Source organism: Procambarus clarkii, chromosome 8, assembly GCF_040958095.1.
Source record: "Procambarus clarkii isolate CNS0578487 chromosome 8, FALCON_Pclarkii_2.0, whole genome shotgun sequence".
Lineage (NCBI taxonomy): Eukaryota > Metazoa > Arthropoda > Malacostraca > Decapoda > Cambaridae > Procambarus > Procambarus clarkii.
Window position 1 is genome coordinate 46,347,504 of NC_091157.1, and position 18,456 is coordinate 46,365,959.

At 40.7% G+C, this 18,456-nt stretch overlaps 2 protein-coding genes across 2 annotated transcripts; both read right to left on the reverse strand.

Moving 5' to 3' along the window:
• Positions 1–6,617: 6,617 nt before the first annotated feature.
• On the reverse strand, positions 6,618–10,460 carry LOC138349826 (uncharacterized PE-PGRS family protein PE_PGRS20-like). Its single transcript, XM_069317918.1, has 3 exons — positions 10,310–10,460; positions 8,346–9,007; positions 6,618–7,964 (listed from the first exon to the last, which is right to left on the reverse strand). The coding sequence occupies exons 1-3, from the start codon at positions 10,338–10,340 to the stop codon at positions 6,741–6,743; spliced, it is 1,917 nt and encodes a 638-aa protein (XP_069174019.1). The 5' UTR covers positions 10,341–10,460; the 3' UTR covers positions 6,618–6,740.
• Positions 10,461–14,331: 3,871 nt separating this feature from the next.
• LOC138349635 (uncharacterized) lies at positions 14,332–18,456 on the reverse strand. The gene is made up of 3 exons (XM_069321005.1): positions 18,306–18,456; positions 16,331–17,004; positions 14,332–15,915 (listed from the first exon to the last, which is right to left on the reverse strand). Exons 1-3 carry the CDS (start codon positions 18,334–18,336, stop codon positions 14,662–14,664), a joined length of 1,959 nt encoding a protein of 652 aa, XP_069177106.1. The 5' UTR covers positions 18,337–18,456; the 3' UTR covers positions 14,332–14,661.

Consider the following 18,456-nt stretch of genomic DNA (forward strand, 5'->3'; position numbering starts at 1 on the left):
TTCCACCTGTGTCCCCTTGTTTGTGTTCCACACGAGTTTGACTTTGTCCACTTTGTCAATTTCCCTGAGAATTGTAAGTGGTTAGCATGTCTTCCCTTACTCTTCTGTTTTCCAGGGACGTGAGGTTCAGCTCCCTTAGCCTTTCCTCGTACTTCATACCTCTCACTTCCCGGCCAATTCTAGTGGCATACCTCTGAATCTTCTCTAACACTGTCTCGTGTTTAACTAGAAATGGACTTGTGTGTGTTTGTGTGTGTGTGTGTGTGTGTGTATCCTTACCTAGTTGTGCTTGCGGGGGTTGAGCTATGGCTCTTTGGTCCCGCCTCTCAGCTGTCAATCATCTAATGTACAGGTTCCAGAGCCTACTGGGCTCTATCATATCTACACTTGAAGCTGTGTATGGAGTCAGCCTCCACCACATCACCTCCTAATACATTCCATTTGTCTACTACTCTGGCACTGAAAAAATTCTTTCTATCGTTTTTATGGCTCATTTGGGCACTCAGTTTCCACCTGTGTCCCCTAGTGCACAGACTTCTTCCATCACCACAGTCACCAACAGACTGCTTCCATCTTCATAGCTGTTCAGTCTCTAGGCCAATCACACCCTAACAAGTATAATACCAAAAACACTGGATTCATGTTTCCCAACATTAGACTAAAAATTAAATATTAAAATTCAAGGTAACATATAATTCTGGGTTTGGGCACGATGAACAAATAATGGAAAAGGCAATTACCTCTGCGGGCTGAGCATGGCTCCAGTGCTTGATTCGCTGGGCGCTGAGCATGCCTTCAATGCCCAACTCGCTAGGAACTGAGTATGCCTCCAATGCCAGACTCGCTAGCAGCTGAGCATGGCTCCAACACTGACTCGCTAGGAGCTGAGCATAACTCAAGTTCTTGATTAGCTAGGAGCTGAGCATGGCTCCAGAGTCAGATTAATGAGGCAGAGCATTGTGCATCATGCACTCTGATCTGAGCAGCAAGCCACAGCGTATTCCTCTGACCATGAACTCGACCCAGCCAGCTTATACTCTCTCCACCATCCAACCTTGTACACTAGGTCGAGTGTCGACCACATGACCAGGTATATAAGCAACGACAGCAGTCAGACCACCACCACCACCGACTCCTCTTGGTTGGTCGGGCTCCGACCAGCATAGCCATGGCCGAAGACCATTTGTAAACACTGCGCAGATGAAGATTACAACGGAACTAGTCAACGCTCCCGAACTGGAAATGGAAAACGCAATAGCCATTCTTCAGATTATTGTTATGTTTTTCTTCCTTTGCCTGTTCTTCGTTTTATTGATATTATTATACCGCCATAATAAGTCAGGATTGCACGGTCAGAACTCTTCCTGTGAAGCAAATGCAGCTTCGAAGGATGACAAGAGAAAAAGCATTATTTGACGCACATATTGACACTACTCAAGTCCCCCCTGAAGATCTTATTGGATAATTGTTAATCCATGAAATAAAATAACAATTCAACTGAAGTGTCTTTATAACTGTCAGAGGAAGAAAGATGAAATCTGGCAGGCGTGACCAACAGACTAGATCGAACGCCTCACCACCCCTTCCAACACCTCACCACACCCTCCAACACCTCACCACACCCTTCAACACCTCACCACACCCTCCAACACCTCACCACACTCTCCAACACCTCACCACATCCTCCAACACCTCACCACACCCTCGACGAGGTCTCCAGCACGGTTGACAATATGTATATTGTTTGCTGGTAAGTTTAATACGTTTATGCATATGATGATATTTATTCATATTTACATATTCACATAACATTTAAAATTCTTTGTAGAATATACCTAACTTTTTTACAATAATAGTCAATTCACTTATAATATTCTTGTTAATTTGACTTGAAACAATTCTACAGCTTCCATAACTCGTGTCAATATTGATCTAGCAATGCAATGTAAATAGTCAACATATTAATGCAGTATATTTGCTAATATGATCCCTTAATGATATTATTTTATTTGATTAGGAACATCCAGGTACTGTTAATCCAACACTGGAACACAGTACAAACGGCGGGTAAAATCACCAGTGATCACAGTAACGGCAAACAAGAATTTTAGTAACAGCAACCAGCGGCAGGAATGGCAAACAACGAAGGTAATGCAACAGCAGAAACAGGAAAAGCAACAACGGAGGTAATTCAACAGCAGACACAAGAAAAGCAACAACGGAGGTAATTGACCAGCAGACACAGAAAAGGCAAATGACAATAACGTGGAATCAATAACGACAAGAATAACGGTGAATAAAATAAAATAACATCGACAACACCTGGGATGGTGGCGAATGCAGACATATTTTCACAAAAAACGAACATATATTTACACAAATAACGAATATACAATTGACACAAATAACGGCTGCAACTCCCATCGTGCGTTGTCAACTGGCAACTCCTTCCATATAAACGCTACTTTAAACAAATACAATTTTGACTCCTGAATGAGTAACGAAGACGCCAGCCAACGAGAATATCGTTACGATGGATTCTACTCGCAATACGGAACAAATGACAGAGCTTCTGAAGTATTACTGAAACTCTTGTAACACACGTATTACAGTGACTCTAAGACAGATAATACACGTTACGTACTGTAACATTCTGTAATTACTTGATAACTGTGGGCAAAACAGAAGTATAGAAATTTGAGAGCAATATTAAAGGATGCTTCAACGCGATGCTGAATTTCGTAACGTCAACACTTATTTTTTCGTTGTTTGGTTCCTAAGGTAACGGTGTAGAACGAAATTGGCTTCTGTAGTTGGCTTACGTAATTTGAGAACCGTGTGTATCAGGGTAGTGATTGTTGGAGCTTTAGCCGGATTAAATGTAATTATACAAATTGATATCTACTTATTATCCTTTATTAATCACTGTAGGTATTTGTGTATTGTCAGGATAGCCTTTACCTGATTGTTTGACTTAATTTGGCTATCTTGTTTCCTGTCTTATGGAAACAGCAAGGGAAGGAAACTATGAGGGGGAAAGCGCCAAGCCATTACGACTATGTAGCACTTTGAAGGGATCAGGATAAGGATTTAGGATGGGACAATGGGGGGGGGGAGGGGAAATGGTGCCCAACCACTTGGATGGTCGGGGATTGAACGCCGAACTGCATAAAGCGAGACCGTTGCTCTACCGTCCAACCCAAGTAGTTATGGAAACAGTATTTGTAATGTGGAAGTTGGTGAACTCACCCACCATAGGTATTCCATGAAAATGAGATAAAGCCACTTAAATAAATAAACGCAGGAGATATGGTCACGACAATTGCAATACTTGGCAACGATGAGTTAAGCAATATAATGTGTGAACTGTGCAACTGTGCATTACAAACTTACCAATATAGTTATGACGATTAAACCACACACCAGAAGATGAGGAGACGACGACGTTTCGGTCCGTCCTGGACCATTATCAAGTCTTGTGTCGACTTGATGTCGACTTCCAAGTGTCTCCGAGAACAAATACAAAGATATTGCATTTGCTGTACACAATGCCAACTGATAACGAAGCCATTGTTTGCCGCTATAATATGTCTAATTTAGCTCCCGGAGCGTTGTTGTTGTTTTAGATTTAGCTACTCAGAACTAAGTGTCCAAGTAGCACGGGCTATAGTGAGCCCGTAATTTGGGTATTTGGATATTTGGGTCAAAGTGGTTCCCGGACCGGCAAACCACTTATTACGTTGTCGGTCTACAGGGGGTTTACCTGGTTGTCTGTGCTCACGTTTTCTTCACCGGACTTGTCTGCGCATTAATGCTTTTTTGCGCTACCGCTCACAGGATGAGTATGGGATGCACAATAAACTAGCCGCCTCCGGCGGGAACAATCATCAAAGTGATCGCTAGGATTATCTGAACTGACCCGATTTAGTGTTCCACAAAGACCGGCCGGCGAAGACCTACGTCCATGATTCGTTCACTTCGGGTCCTTGTTTCCTCCACTAAGCGATCTCTGGCCCCAAAATGCATGTATAAAGGAAGAAATGTATATGTTTATCACTCAGAATGTACGGTAATATGCTTATTGTTTGTGATGTGTCTCTCTATATATATATGAACACGTAGTACTGAACGGGGTGAGAATAACTTGAGCTACCTCATCCATTTGTGTGTTTTTATACCTCAATAAAGTTATTTCAATTTCATTTTCAATTGAAAGCTCCCCAAAACGCTATGGTACCACACTCAGGTCTACAAGACCTTATCTTGGACACACGCAACCTTTCACTTGCCACTGGCGATGCTGTACCTCTGCTGAAGTTGCCACTCAGACAGTTCTCAAATTTTCTCAAGTTGTGATTCTTAATCTTATATGGCAACAATGGGGTTAATTTAAATAACATGACTCTAGAGCATAACCCGTCCTCTTAATAGCACGTCGCATTTTGACGTATACTCAACCTACGACCAAACATTGTCGTACTAGAATATGGTAGCGGCTCACGAAATTGGCATACTGTCCCGTTTTCTGTTTTGGGTCCTCTGGTAGGTTAGGATAAGGGCACTTTAGTACGACAGTTTCATGACGTTGGGAAACCTTAAGAGGACGGGCTGGGAGCACAACGAGTCTATTAAACTACAAAGTTCCAGACCACTGGAACTTACATCCATCCTGGTATTGTAGGGGAGTTTGTATATTGTATTATACAAATATACAAATGATTCGAGAGGCAGTGGGCAGCGTCCACCCCTGGACACAAACCGAAAATTCTCCATTTTCCGCTTGTTTCAACTTGTAATAAAGTTGTTATATCTTGGCTTAACGTGTTTATGACGTATTAGAACGTTATTACAACTTGCTATATTGGTTGTTATAACTGATTAGGAGTTGTTAAAACTTGTTCGAACGTTGTACCAACGTCGTAGTTTCGGTGTGTGTTTGGCGGGACCCTGCTTGTACACAATTCTGCAAAATAGTAACTACAGCACGCTTGAGAATGAATGACACCTTTCACGCTCTCTGTTCGCAGCCCGTCCTCCTAAGGTTTCCCAGCGTCCAGAAACTGTCGTACTGAAGTGCCTTTTCCAAACTTCCCAGAGAAGCTAAAACAGAAAACGGGACAGAATGTCAATTTCACGAATGAGGATGCGGCTCCAGTTGTGGGTACTGCGGTGGACGGCGTGAGAGAGGAGACCTCTGCACCTCGATGTAGTGAGGGATGGCCGCCGCTCTAACGAACTTAATCCGGTTGAGAATTAACCCCCATTGATGCCATATTGCCATATTACGATCAGTAATATTCACAACCTAAGAAAATTCAAGAACCGTCCGAGTGGCAACTTCAGCAGGGGAACAGAATCGCCAGGTGGTAAGTGAAAAGTAGCGTGTATCCGAGATACCAAGGCAAGCACTTCTTGTAGATATAGACTTTTAATCCTGTTAACTTTTCAGGTAATATATTGTATATATTATTCCATTTACCGCTTATATATATAATATGACGTTATTCGACAAAATTACTATAAGAACTTACCCGGTAAATATATGACAAATTTTCATCATCTACTTCAAATACTTTATCATTTGTGAGACATTATATTGGATGTTAGTTTACGTGAAGCGATTGTTGCAAACTCCAGGTGGCGTTGTCACCATTCCTGGCAGTTATTATCCATTTGTTCAGTTACATAATTTGTATTCAGTATTATATTGTTCATTACAATAATGGATATATAAGCCATTAGTGGAAGGAAAGTAAGTCTCTGACCTTCATTCTGGACAATTGCTTTACTAAGATAATGCTTTACTGCTTACATGTAAATCATATTTATATATATTTATATTTTGATTAACAGAAAATATATGAAAGACTTTCTAAAATCCTTACGTAAATAGTTATTAGGATTAATTGTCACTAATTATAATGAACACCATATTTGAAAATTAAAAATCTAAATTTGGTCTCGTAAAACATTTTGTTTCAATATTTATTTATTTGGACGGAGGTCAGAAACTGTGGAGAAAGCTGTGAAGAGAAACACCTGCTCACGACAGGTAGATACTTACAGATCAGGTGTCCGGACACCTGGGAACATTTCTTAGCATATATAATACTTGTCCTGATTGATGTTTCTTTTCACTAAAGTTTACTTCTTTTATAATTAACAATCGTGGCTTTTTCTGATTAATATAACTAATATGGTAAAAAGATGGAATACAAAAAATAACTTTCGAAATAATATATTTATTTATAAAATACACTTTTGTTATAAGAAAATAAAAATCAGCATATAAAGCAAGCAATAAAATGTGATAATTAACAGTGTGGAAGAAGAAACAAAAGGCAGTCACTGAGCATAGAGCAGAACTTTTCCATTCTAGAAAACATGTCAAATAATTTATTGTGATGTGTATTCCCTTAATGAATATATTTGCATTTTAAATACAATATGAAATAGTATTTGAAAACTTCAGTCTAATAAAGAAGTAGAACCAAATATGGTTTGGACGAACCATCAACATGTGTACCAGGACACGCCACGAACGTGCAGGTGGTCTGAAACAACCATCAACATGTGTACCAGAACTCGTTGGGCTCAGCAGTTTGGCTTAATGGCTTAAGCTACCTCTTGAGGAATATTTACTTGAAAATCTTCAGCTACAGAATGATAGAGTAGCGTCCTGCAACAGCAGCTGCGGTTTGTCAAAAGACAATGTTTACAAGCGTCGTGTGACGCGTCGTCTAGAAGCTGGGCGTCTGGTACAACCCGGAGGGAGAGGCTGGCGCTGCTATGCTAAATCCATTACCGTTGATGCCGTTACCGTTTACACCATTACCATTGGTATAGCCATTATCATTGACCCCGTTGCCATTGACACCGTTACCATTGGTATAGCCATTTCCATTGATGCCGTTACCGTTGACACCATTACCGTTGCCTCCATTACCATTGGTATAGCCATTACCATTGACTCCGTTGCCATTAACGCCGTTACCATTGGTATAGCCATTACCGTTGATGCCGTAACCGTTTACGCCGTCACCACCACCATTACCGTTGGCTCCATTACCATTGGTATAGCCATTACCATTGACTCCATTACCATTTATAATGCCATTGACTCCGTTGCCATTGACGCCGTTACCATTGGTATAGCCATTACCGTTGACACCGTTACCGTTGACACCATTACCATTGCCTCCATTACCATTGGTATAGCCATTTCCGTTGACGCCGTTACCGTTGCCTCTGATACCATTGGTATAGCCATTACCATTTACTCCGTTGCCATTCACGCCTTTTCCATTGGTATAGCTAATACCGTTGACACCGTTACCGTTGCCTCCATTACCATTTACTCCGTTTCCATTAACGCCGTTACCGTTTAAATAGCCATTACCGTTGGAATAGCCATTACCATTGACACCATTTCCGTTGACGCCGTTACCATTGAAGCCATTTCCATTGACTCCGTTGCCATTGACGCCGTTACCGTTGGTAAGGCCATTACCATTTACTCTCTTACCGTTGCCATAACCGTTCCCGTTTCCATATGAATATCCATTACCAATACCATTAGTGACACCATTTCCGTTACCATTAGTAAAGCCATTACCACCGTTTCCATTTGAAACCCCATTTCCATTAGCATAAGCTAATCCATTTCCATTAACTCCATTAGAGGGTCCATTGATTGCTCCGTTTCCATTAGGTGCACCATTTCCATTCACTCTGTTACCATAAATTCCATTACCGTTGACAATTCCGTTAACGATGCCGTTGGAATACCCGTTACCATTACCATTGGTGACACCGATCTGAGCGTTGAGACCGTAGAACTGCTGGGCGGTGGAACAGTCGAAATTGTACCACCAGTCACACACGAAGTACTGCTGGTTGAAGATGGTGCCGTTGGGACAGAGGAAAGAGTCGCTCCTGCCATCGGCCTGGCAGATGTGGAACACCTGCCGAGGACAATAGTATTAGTGAAGCAAAGTTGTACTAATCTTCAGTGTCAGAAATAAGGATTAGTAGGTAACTGCCCTCAAGGAAATCCAAGAAATATCTTTCAACCGGCCACAAGAATAGTATTAGACTCGTCTGTCATCTGGCTTTACGAGCAGCATAAGACTCGCCTGACATCCGGCTTCAAGGGCAGCATAAGACTCACATGACATTCGGCCTCGGGGACAGTATAAGACTCACCTTACATCCGGCCTCAAGAGCAGCATAAAACTCACTTGATATCAAACCTCGGAAGCAGCATAAGACTCACCTGACATCCGGTCTCATGGACAACAGAAGTCTCACCTGACATCCGACCTTGAAGGCAGTATAAGACTTACCTGACATCTGGCCTCTGGGGCAGTATCAGCGTAGTATCCGGGGATTTGTCCATTGCAGGAGAATCCGGTGAGTGGAACAGAAGCCAGGATGGGATAGTCTACACCGGGGACGCCTCCGCCTCCAATAGCGTCACCAAGGGCGGCGATGGGGTCTACCAGGCCGTTATAAAATCCGTTCCCGTTAATCACACCGTTACCGTTGATCACTCCATTTCCGTTTATCACTCCGTTGCCGTTAATCACTCCATTGCCGTTCCCGTTAATCAACCCATTACCGTTGGTATATCCTCCATTTACATATCCATTGCCGTTGGTTACACCGTTACCATTTCCGTTTATTTTACCATTTCCATTGGTGTATGCACCATTTCCGTTTATGAATCCATTGCCGTTTCCGTTTTTATATCCATTAGTAATTCCTCCGTTTCCATTCACCCCATTAATGCCGTTTGAATACCCTCCATTTCCGTTCGTGTAACCACCGTTTCCGTTGCTATAGCCATTTGTGTAACCTCCGTTGCCGTTTCCATTCCTGTAGCCGCCATTGCCATTTACGCGGCCATTACCATTACGGAGTCCGTTGCCATTGCCTCCGTTTCCGTTAAAACCGTTCGTTGGTGCTAAGTAATTCAGCTGTGCCGCCAATGACGCCCCAAGGAGTGCTGTTAAAAGAGAGTAAAGAGTGTTTGCTCAATACAGGGAGGAGCAAGAGCCTTATCATTTATGTGACTTACAACATTGTCTCTCTAAACTCTGTTATCATCATCACCGTTGCTCCCAGTCTGTAGCTCTTTTGTCTGTTATTTAACTCTCTACAGTCATATTCATGCAGCATATTTGTCAATAAAATTAAGGTGTGTGTTTGTATTTAATTCTACGGGGATTAAAGTTCATGAATTTTTATTTGTTTTTATGATTGTATAATTATTAACATTAGTATTGTACTTATTATTGATAATTTGGTTTAAACTGTTATCAATTCTGTCCTTAGATTTTTATTTTCAAATTTAAATAAAGATTACGTTTCAATATTTACAGTAAATTGATTACTATAGTGTTGATGGGCAGCAGCCACTGTTTGGTTTGAAATTTTAACAAGAAGTTAATCGTTTTGAAATTAAAAGTTTTATAATGGAGGGTGACTCTGCTCCTAGAATAACAACAGTGAAATAAATGTTGTGGTCCAGTATGGTTCCTCAATTTTTTTCTTTAATTGTTCATGAATGATTTACTTTCATGTTAGGAACAGCATTACAAACCATCCTCATAAATGTTATAATAGCACTTGTAGCAGCTATTGGTCGTATGTTCAAAAAATGGTTTGTTTTTCCAACAAAAATTCACGTTTGTGCTATTGGAATAGTCAAAATATGCTAAAATAAAGTGAATCAGCATCTATAGCATCTCCATTACATGTCTTACGCCTAAATATGTAATTTTATTCCTAATCTTAGGTCAAATTAGGACATACGTTCTATAATAAGCTTATCCCTGCTTACATTTGGTTGTTGCATTCTTTCTCCTGCCCCCGACGAAACTATCAGTATTAAACGTGAACGTTTTGTAGTGAAATTTGTTCTTGTATGTTAAGCGTGTGTCTCCGTGTTATACAGTCATCCTGTCGTATGATCATTACTTACTGAGTCAGTGTTCCTGTATTTCTCACTCTTGAATGTAATACAAAACTGTTAATTCCCTCTGAATATAAATTTAATTTTATCGATTCGTTCTTGTAACTGAATATTTAATCACGCATCATGTTTCTCAAATAACTTTCCATCGACAGTCATGTAGTGGAAATTAACATTTTCGATCTTCCGTGTATGTCTGTCAATTTGTGCTTGGGTGATAATGTGTATGAAGTGTACGTGTATGTATTTGTGGGTGTTTTATGTGTGTGTTTGTGTGTACATGCGTGTGGCATGTGTTGAACAACACCTTGGGATGCAACAAGCGATACTCACCGGCAAACATTACGTGTGATGCCACCCTCATGTTGCAGGCTTTAGTGACCTCAGTTTATAGTGTACTTGAGCCCTCGGTTCGTTGTCGACGTGGTGATCGAGGTAAAGTGGTCGGTCGAAGAGGAGAAGGAAGAGGGAAGACTTGAGGACTGGGAGCAGAGAGCGAGAGTTGTGTGCCAGAGTGGAGAGTTCACTGCCTTATATACTCCGTCCAGCGACCAGAGCTCAGGGTTCAAGGCCGGAAGAGAAATAGTCTGAATGAACCGCGTGACGGTTATTAGTACATCGGAACAAGACAATCCAGGTCATAACACCAGCAGTATAGAACCAGGTCATAACACCTGCAGTACATAGAACCGTTAAATTCACTTTCAGTTGAGCATCACTTTCGTGTACTCTTGTATACTAATAGAACCTTTGTTTAATATTGTGCTCATGTGCTGTGAGTACTCACCTGTGCTTTCTGGTCTTGAGCTTCATCTCTTTGATTTAGCTCATTTTAATTCAGGCGGATTATAACTTTTTAGGATTGCCATATCTGCATTTGGAATCGTGTGTATATTTACAATTTTCATTTACTATTTGTGTCTGCAGAATCGAGCAATTAGCTCTTGGACCCCGCCTCTCTAAGCAATCTATTTTTCCTCTATTATGTCCACTACATATATTTCTCTCTACACACACATATTTCCAGGAACACGCCCGTAGCAGCTGTCTAACTCTCAGGTACCTATTTACTGCTAGGTGAACAGGGCCATCAGGGTGAAAGAAACTCTGCCCATTTTTTCTGCTTCCGCCGGAAAACGCAGTGTGTGCGTGCATGTGTATACGTATGTTTGTGTGTATTTACTCTCCTAATTTTTCTTTGCATATCGATCTTTAGCTATTGGGTTACGCATTTCCAGCCGTCGGTTGTGAAAGATAGAGTCGCTCCGTAATTTTCTTTAATATCTGCTTGTTCCATTCTGAACTCACTTTCCTTCTTGGTTCATTTTGTTTTCCAACAATTCGTAATTATTTTAAAAGATTTCGTGTATGCTTTTTCCTTCCATTGATAATCCCTAGAAGAATTTTACGTCACTTTTGTATCTCGTTTATCTCTTTTTTTCTCGCTAATATTAAAAACAGTTCTCAAAGTCATCTTCATCCCCAAAGTGTAGGATTGGACGCTTGCAGATGATACACAGTGATCTGAACGCCTCTTTGCTTATGTTCCTCAGTTATAGTATGACTTTTGCCGGTGTTGATTGTACTAGTGACTTTATCCTCTTTATATATGCGTCTGCATTTATGTCTAATGATATGTCCACTCCCACGTCTTTTTCTCTATTAATTATAAGTAAAAAGTTTCCCTTCAATGTGAATAGTCTTATTGTCTCCTGTCAGCTGATCACATTTTCGGCATCTTACACATGCTGTCGTTGAAATGTAGTAGCCATTTCCCACATAAACTCTACAGCTTATCAAGTACATCTGCTTTGATGTTTTTTATTAATTTTGCATCATCTGCGAACATCGACATTTTAAATCCAAATCTTTTAGAAAGGTTATTAATAAAATGAGAAATAGTGTAAGTTCTGTCGACGATCCTTGAAGGACTCCGCTTGTTATCCTTTTAAAGCCAGACTTCATGCCCCTCACAGTGACTCTGAGTCCTGCCTGTTAGGTATTTTCGTACTCCCGCAGGCCTTACGTTTGTGTAGTAATCTCCTTTGTTGAAAGTGTCGTAAGTCCCTTGGCAGTCCAGAGAAGCGCCGTCTGCCCATCCATCGTTGTGCGCTTAGTGGCATAAGGGAAAGAGGAAAAGAAGTGCAGAGAGAAGAAGAATGGCAGTTGCGAGAAACAGGAATAAAATGGAGAGATGCAGGCGGGAGAGATGATTGGCCAAAAGTGAAAGGAGAAGCAGTAAGAGAGAGAGCGGAATGAGTAGGAGGGAGAGGGGATGGAACACGAGAAAGAGGGGAAGTGTTAGGCACGACTGTACGGCTTTTCACTTAATGTTTTGGAAGGACTTCGCCATCGTGTACAACAAGGCTGACTGAAATATATATTTAAATGCTGTATTTGAACTGTGATAAGCGTCCTCGAAGAGGCGTGTTTGTGACTTTGTGCAGCTGCTGCATTCATAATGAGCGGTGCAGCTGCACACTCCATCCTGCTGCGTCTGATCCTCTTATGTCACTTGCCTACATACTGACCAAGCTACAGTCCCTCTACTGACGATCACACAACGCTCTAATACCATGCTACAGTGACATGACCCAGTGACAACACATAAGTGACATTCTCCAATTAAACACTTCATTGACAAGCTCCTGGGACAAAGCTCCTTATGACATGCTCCTATGACAACGTTTTATTTACACACTACAGTGATAACGCCCCAGTGACATTCGTTACGCTGACGGAAAGCTACAGTCACCTGCTTTACACTAAATCAACGCTCTAGTAGCCCGCTTCACCCATACACAACGCTCCAATCACCCATTTCAAGCTGTCTCAACTCTTCTTACAACACATCCACTACATCCTTTTTTTACTATGGTCTGCCTAATGTTCCACTCACCAGTACCACAGTATCGTGAAAGCTAATTCTTGACAAGCGTGTAAACGTTCTACTACACATTGGTCCAGCAAGATCCCTTGCCTGAGACAGTAGATCAGAATAACCGGGAGTGTTGTGTGGCTGTGGTTACCCCGGTTCTCAACCTTCTTTTTAGTATACCTATTATAGCAAAGTTGTGAAGCATTTTAGTTTACAAGACTCCAACCAGAGCATATTTATACATTACTTTTTTAATATGTCAATATTAGTTAAAAATATGATGTGTAGAAATACATTCCAATTGTCTAATGATATTTGGTTTTTATACTCAAAACTGCCTGAATAGTTAAAATAAATTAGTATCCCTTAACTGCCCTGGACTTCGGAGGACTAATATATAAATATATGCACCGAAATGGGTACTCCGCATCTTGGTAAATATGTTCACCGAAACTTTGCGATAGGCCTTAACTTTGTTCAGGGTTAATATACTTGCTGATTGGTCAGTTTACTATTGTGGTTACCTTAATAACTCTTTTGTATTTGATAGGCATAAACCCAACACCAAAAAAAAAAAAACAAGCACTTTTAGTAAATATAGAATTCTAACATTGGTAACTTTTCAGGGAATATATTTTAAAAAAGATTTCATTTACCGTTTAACAAATAAAATATGACGTTATTCGATAAAATTACTATAATAATTTACCCGTTATACATGTGACATAAATTTGTATCGTCTACTTCAAATGCTTTATAATTTGAGATGCATTATATTGGATGTTAGATTACGTGAAGCGATTGTTAGAAATTTTAAATGGCGTTGTCACCATTCCTCGCAGTTATTATCCATTTGTTCAATTACATAATTTGTATTCAATATTACATAATTTATTTTAATTAACAGAAAAAATATGAGACTTCATAAAATCCTTATGTGAGGATCAGTAAATAATTATTCCCCGATTAGGAATAATTGTCATTAATTATATTGAACTCTATATCTAAAAATTAAAATATCTAAATTTAGTCCCGTAAAATATTGTTTCAATATTTATTTAGCTGGTCGAAGCTCATAAATTGTGGACAAAGAAGTGAAGAGAAACACCTGCTCAGGACATGCACGTATCTACAGATCACCTTTCGTCCGAACACCTGGAGAAATTTCTTCATATTTAAGACTTGTTCTGATCGTTATTTCTCTTCACTAAAGTTTTCCTTTTTTTATAATTAATAATCGTGGCTTTTCTGGTAAATATAACTAACATGTTAAGAGATGGAATAAAAACAATGACTTTCGGAATAATATATTTATTTATAAAAAACACTTTTATTATAAGAAAATATAAGTCAGCATATAAAGCAAGCAATAAATGTGATAATTAACAGTGTGGAAGAAGAAACAAAAGGCAGTCACTGAGCATACAGCAGAACTTTTCCATCCTAGAAAACATGTCAAATAATTTATTGTGATGTGTATTCCCTTAATGAATATATTTGCATTTTAAATACAATATGAAATAGTATTTGAAAACTTCAGTCTAATAAAGAAGTAGAACCAAATATGGTTTGGACTAACCATCAACATGTGTACCAGGACACGCCACGAACGTCCTGTGGTCTGAAACAACCATCAACATGTGTACCAGAATTCGTCGGGCTCAGCAGTTTGGCTTAATGGCTTAAGCTACCTCTTGAGGAATATTTACTTGAAAATCTTCAGCTACAGAATGATAGAGAAGCGTCCTGCAACAGCAGCTGCGGTTTGTCACAAGGCAATGTTTACAAGCGTCGTGTGACGCGTCGTCTAGAAGCTGGGCGTCTGGTACAACCCGGAGGGAGAGGCTGGCGCTGCTATGCTAAATCCATTACCGTTGATGCCGTTACCGTTTACACCATTACCATTGGTATAGCCGTTACCATTGACCCCGTTGCCATTGGCGCCGTTACCATTGGTATAGCCATTTCCATTGATGCCGTTACCGTTGACACCATTACCGTTGCCTCCATTACCATTGGTATAGCCATTACCATTGACTCCATTACCATTTATAATGCCATTGACTCCGTTGCCATTGACGCCGTTACCATTGGTATAGCCATTACCGTTGATGCCATAACCGTTTACGCCGTTACCGTTACCACCATTACCGTTGACTCCATTACCATTGGTATAGCCATTACCATTGACTCCATTACCATTTATAATGCCATTGACTCCGTTGCCATTGACGCCGTTACCATTGGTATAGCCATTACCGTTGACACCGTTACCGTTGACACCATTACCATTGCCTCCATTACCATTGTTATAGCCATTTCCGTTGACGCCGTTACCGTTGCCTCTGATACCATTGGTATAGCCATTACCATTTACTCCGTTGCCATTCACGCCTTTTCCATTGGTATAGCTAATACCGTTGACACCGTTACCGTTGCCTCCATTACCATTTACTCCGTTTCCATTAACGCCGTTACCGTTGGAATAGCCATTACCGTTGGAAAAGCCATTACCATTGACACCATTTCCGTTGACGCCGTTACCATTGAAGCCATTTCCATTGACTCCGTTGCCATTGACGCCGTTACCGTTGGTAAGGCCATTACCATTTACTCTCTTACCGTTGCCATAACCGTTCCCGTTTCCATATGAATATCCATTACCAATACCATTAGTGACACCATTTCCGTTACCATTAGTAAAGCCATTACCACCGTTTCCATTTGAAACCCCATTTCCATTAGCATAAGCTAATCCATTTCCATTAACTCCATTAGAGAGTCCATTGATTGCTCCGTTTCCATTAGGTGCACCATTTCCATTCACTCTGTTACCATAAATTCCATTACCGTTGACAATTCCGTTAACGATGCCGTTGGAATACCCGTTACCATTACCATTGGTGAGACCAATCTGAGCGTTGAGACCGTAGAACTGCTGGGCGGTGGAACAGTCGAAGTTGTACCACCAGTCACACACGAAGTACTGCTGGTTGAAGATGGTGCCGTTGGGACAGAGGAAAGAGTCGCTCCTGCCATCGGCCTGGCAGATGTGGAACACCTGCCGAGAACAATAGTGTTAGTGAAGCAAAGTTGTACTAATCTTCAGTGTCAGAAATAAGGATTAGTAGGTAACTGGCCTCAAGGAAATCAAAGAAATACCTTTCAACCGGCCACAAGAACAGTATAAGACTCGCCTGCAATCCGGCCTCACGAGCAGCATAAGACTCGCTTGATATCCGGCCTCGAGAGCAGCATAAGGCTCGCTTGACATCCGGCCCCTAAGGGCAGCATAAAACTCACCTGACATTCGACCTCTGGGGCAGTATTCGACTCACCTTACATCCGGCTTCAAGAACAGCAAAACTCACTTGATATCATACCTCGGAGGCAGCATAAGACTCACCTTACATCCGGCTTCAAGAGCAGCATAAAACTCACTTGATATCCGGCCTCGGGGGCAGCATAAGACTCACCTGACATCTGGCCTCTAGGGCAGTATCAGCATAGTATCCGGGGATTTGTCCGGTGCAGGAGAATCCGGTGAATGGGACAGAAGCCAGGACGGGATAGTCCACGCTGGGGACGCCTCCGCCTCCAATAGCGTCACCAAGGGCGGCGATGGGGTCTACCAGGCCATTGTAAAATCCGTTCCCGTTAATCACACCGTTACCGTTGGTCACTCCATTACCGTTGCCATTAATCACTCCATTGCCGTTCCCGTTAATCAATCCATTGCCGTTCCCTGATATCACCCCATTACCGTTGGCATATCCTCCATTTACATATCCATTGCCGTTGGTCACACCGTTACCATTTCCGTTTATTCCACCATTTCCATTGGTGTATGCACCATTTCCGTTTATGAATCCATTGCCGTTTCCGTTTTTATATCCATTAGTATTTCCTCCGTTTCCATTCACCCCATTAATGCCGTTTGAATTCCCTCCATTTCCGTTCTTGTAACCACCGTTTCCGTTGCTAAAGCCATTCGTGTAACCTCCGTTGCCGTTTCCATTCCTGTAGCCGCCATTGCCATTTACGCGGCCATTACCATTACGGAGTCCGTTGCCATTGCCTCCGTTTCCGTTAAAACCGTTCGTTGGTGCTAAGTAATTCAGCTGTGCCGCCAATGACGCCCCAAGGAGTGCTGTTAAAAGAGATTAAAGAGTATTTGTTTAATACATAAAGGAGCAAGAGCCTTATTATTTATGTAACTCACATCATTACCTCCCTAAACTCTGTTATCATCATCACCGTTGCTCCCAGTCTGTAGCTCTTTTGTCTGTTATTTAACTCTCTACAGTCATATTTATGCAGCATATTTGTCAATAAAATTAAGGTGTGTGTTTGTATTTAATTCTACGGGGATTAAACTTCATGAATTTTTATTTGTTTTTATGATTGTATAATTATTAACATTAGTATTGTACTTATTATTGATAATTTGGTTTAAACTGTTATCAATTCTGTCCTTAGATTTTTATTTTCAAATTTAAATAAAGATTACGTTTCAATATTTACAGTAAATTGATTACTATAGTGTTGATGGGCAGCAGCCACTGTTTGGTTTGAAATTTTAACAAGAAGTTAATCGTTTTGAAATTAAAAGTTTTATAATGGAGGGTGACTCTGCTCCTAGAATAACAACAGTGAAATAAATGTTGTGGTCCAGTATGGTTCCTCAATTTTTTTCTTTAATTGTTCATGAATGATTTACTTTCATGTTAGGAACAGCATTACAAACCATCCTCATAAATGATATAATAGCACTTGTAGCAGCTATTGGTCGTATGTTCAAAAAATGGTTTGTTTTTCCAACAAAAATTCACGTTTGTGCTATTGGAATACTCAAAATATGCTAAAATAAAGTGAATCAGCATTTATAGCATCTCCATTACATGTCTTACGCCTAAATATGTAATTTTATTCCTAATCTTAGGTCAAATTAGGACATACGTTCTATAATAAGCTTATCCCTGCTTACATTTGGTTGTTGCATTCTTTCTCCTGCCCCCGACGAAACTATCAGTATTAAACGTGAACGTTTTGTAGTGAAATTTGTTCTTGTATGTTAAGCGTGTGTGTCCGTGTTATACAGTCATCCTGTCGTATGATCATTACTTACTGAGTCAGTGTTCCTGTATTTCTCACTCTTGAATGTAATACAAAACTGTTAATTCCCTCTGAATAGAAATTTATTTAATCGATTCGGTCTTGTAAATGAATTTTTAATCACGCATCATGTTTCTCAAATAACTTTCCATCGACAGTCATGTAGTGGAAATTAACATTTTCGATCTTCCATGTATGTTTGTCAATTTGTGCTTGGGTGATAATGTGTATGAAGTGTACGTGTATGTATTTGTGGGTATTTTAGGTGTGTGTTTGTGTGTACATGCGTGTGGCATGTGTTGAACAACACCTTGGGATGCAACAAGCGATACTCACCGGCAAACATTACGTGTGATGCCACCCTCATGTTGCAGGCTTTAGTGACCTCAGTTTATAGTGTACTTGAGCCCTCGGTTCGTTGTCGACGTGGTGATCGAGGTAAAGTGGTCGGTCGAAGAGGAGAAGGAAGAGGGAAGACTTGAGGACT

Excerpts from the sequence above, each read along its gene's own strand:
- LOC138349635 (XM_069321005.1), bottom strand. The coding sequence starts at position 18,336 with ATGAGGGTGGCATCACACGTAATGTTTGCCG. Across the intron at positions 17,005-18,305 it reads ATCACACGTAATGTTTGCCG|CACTCCTTGGGGCGTCATTG; the intron begins GTGAGTATCGCT and ends CTCTTTTAACAG. Across the intron at positions 15,916-16,330 it reads CCCTAGAGGCCAGATGTCAG|GTGTTCCACATCTGCCAGGC; the intron begins GTGAGTCTTATG and ends TGTTCTCGGCAG.
- LOC138349826 (XM_069317918.1), bottom strand. The coding sequence starts at position 10,340 with ATGAGGGTGGCATCACACGTAATGTTTGCCG. Across the intron at positions 9,008-10,309 it reads ATCACACGTAATGTTTGCCG|CACTCCTTGGGGCGTCATTG; the intron begins GTGAGTATCGCT and ends CTCTTTTAACAG. Across the intron at positions 7,965-8,345 it reads CCCCAGAGGCCAGATGTCAG|GTGTTCCACATCTGCCAGGC; the intron begins GTAAGTCTTATA and ends TGTCCTCGGCAG.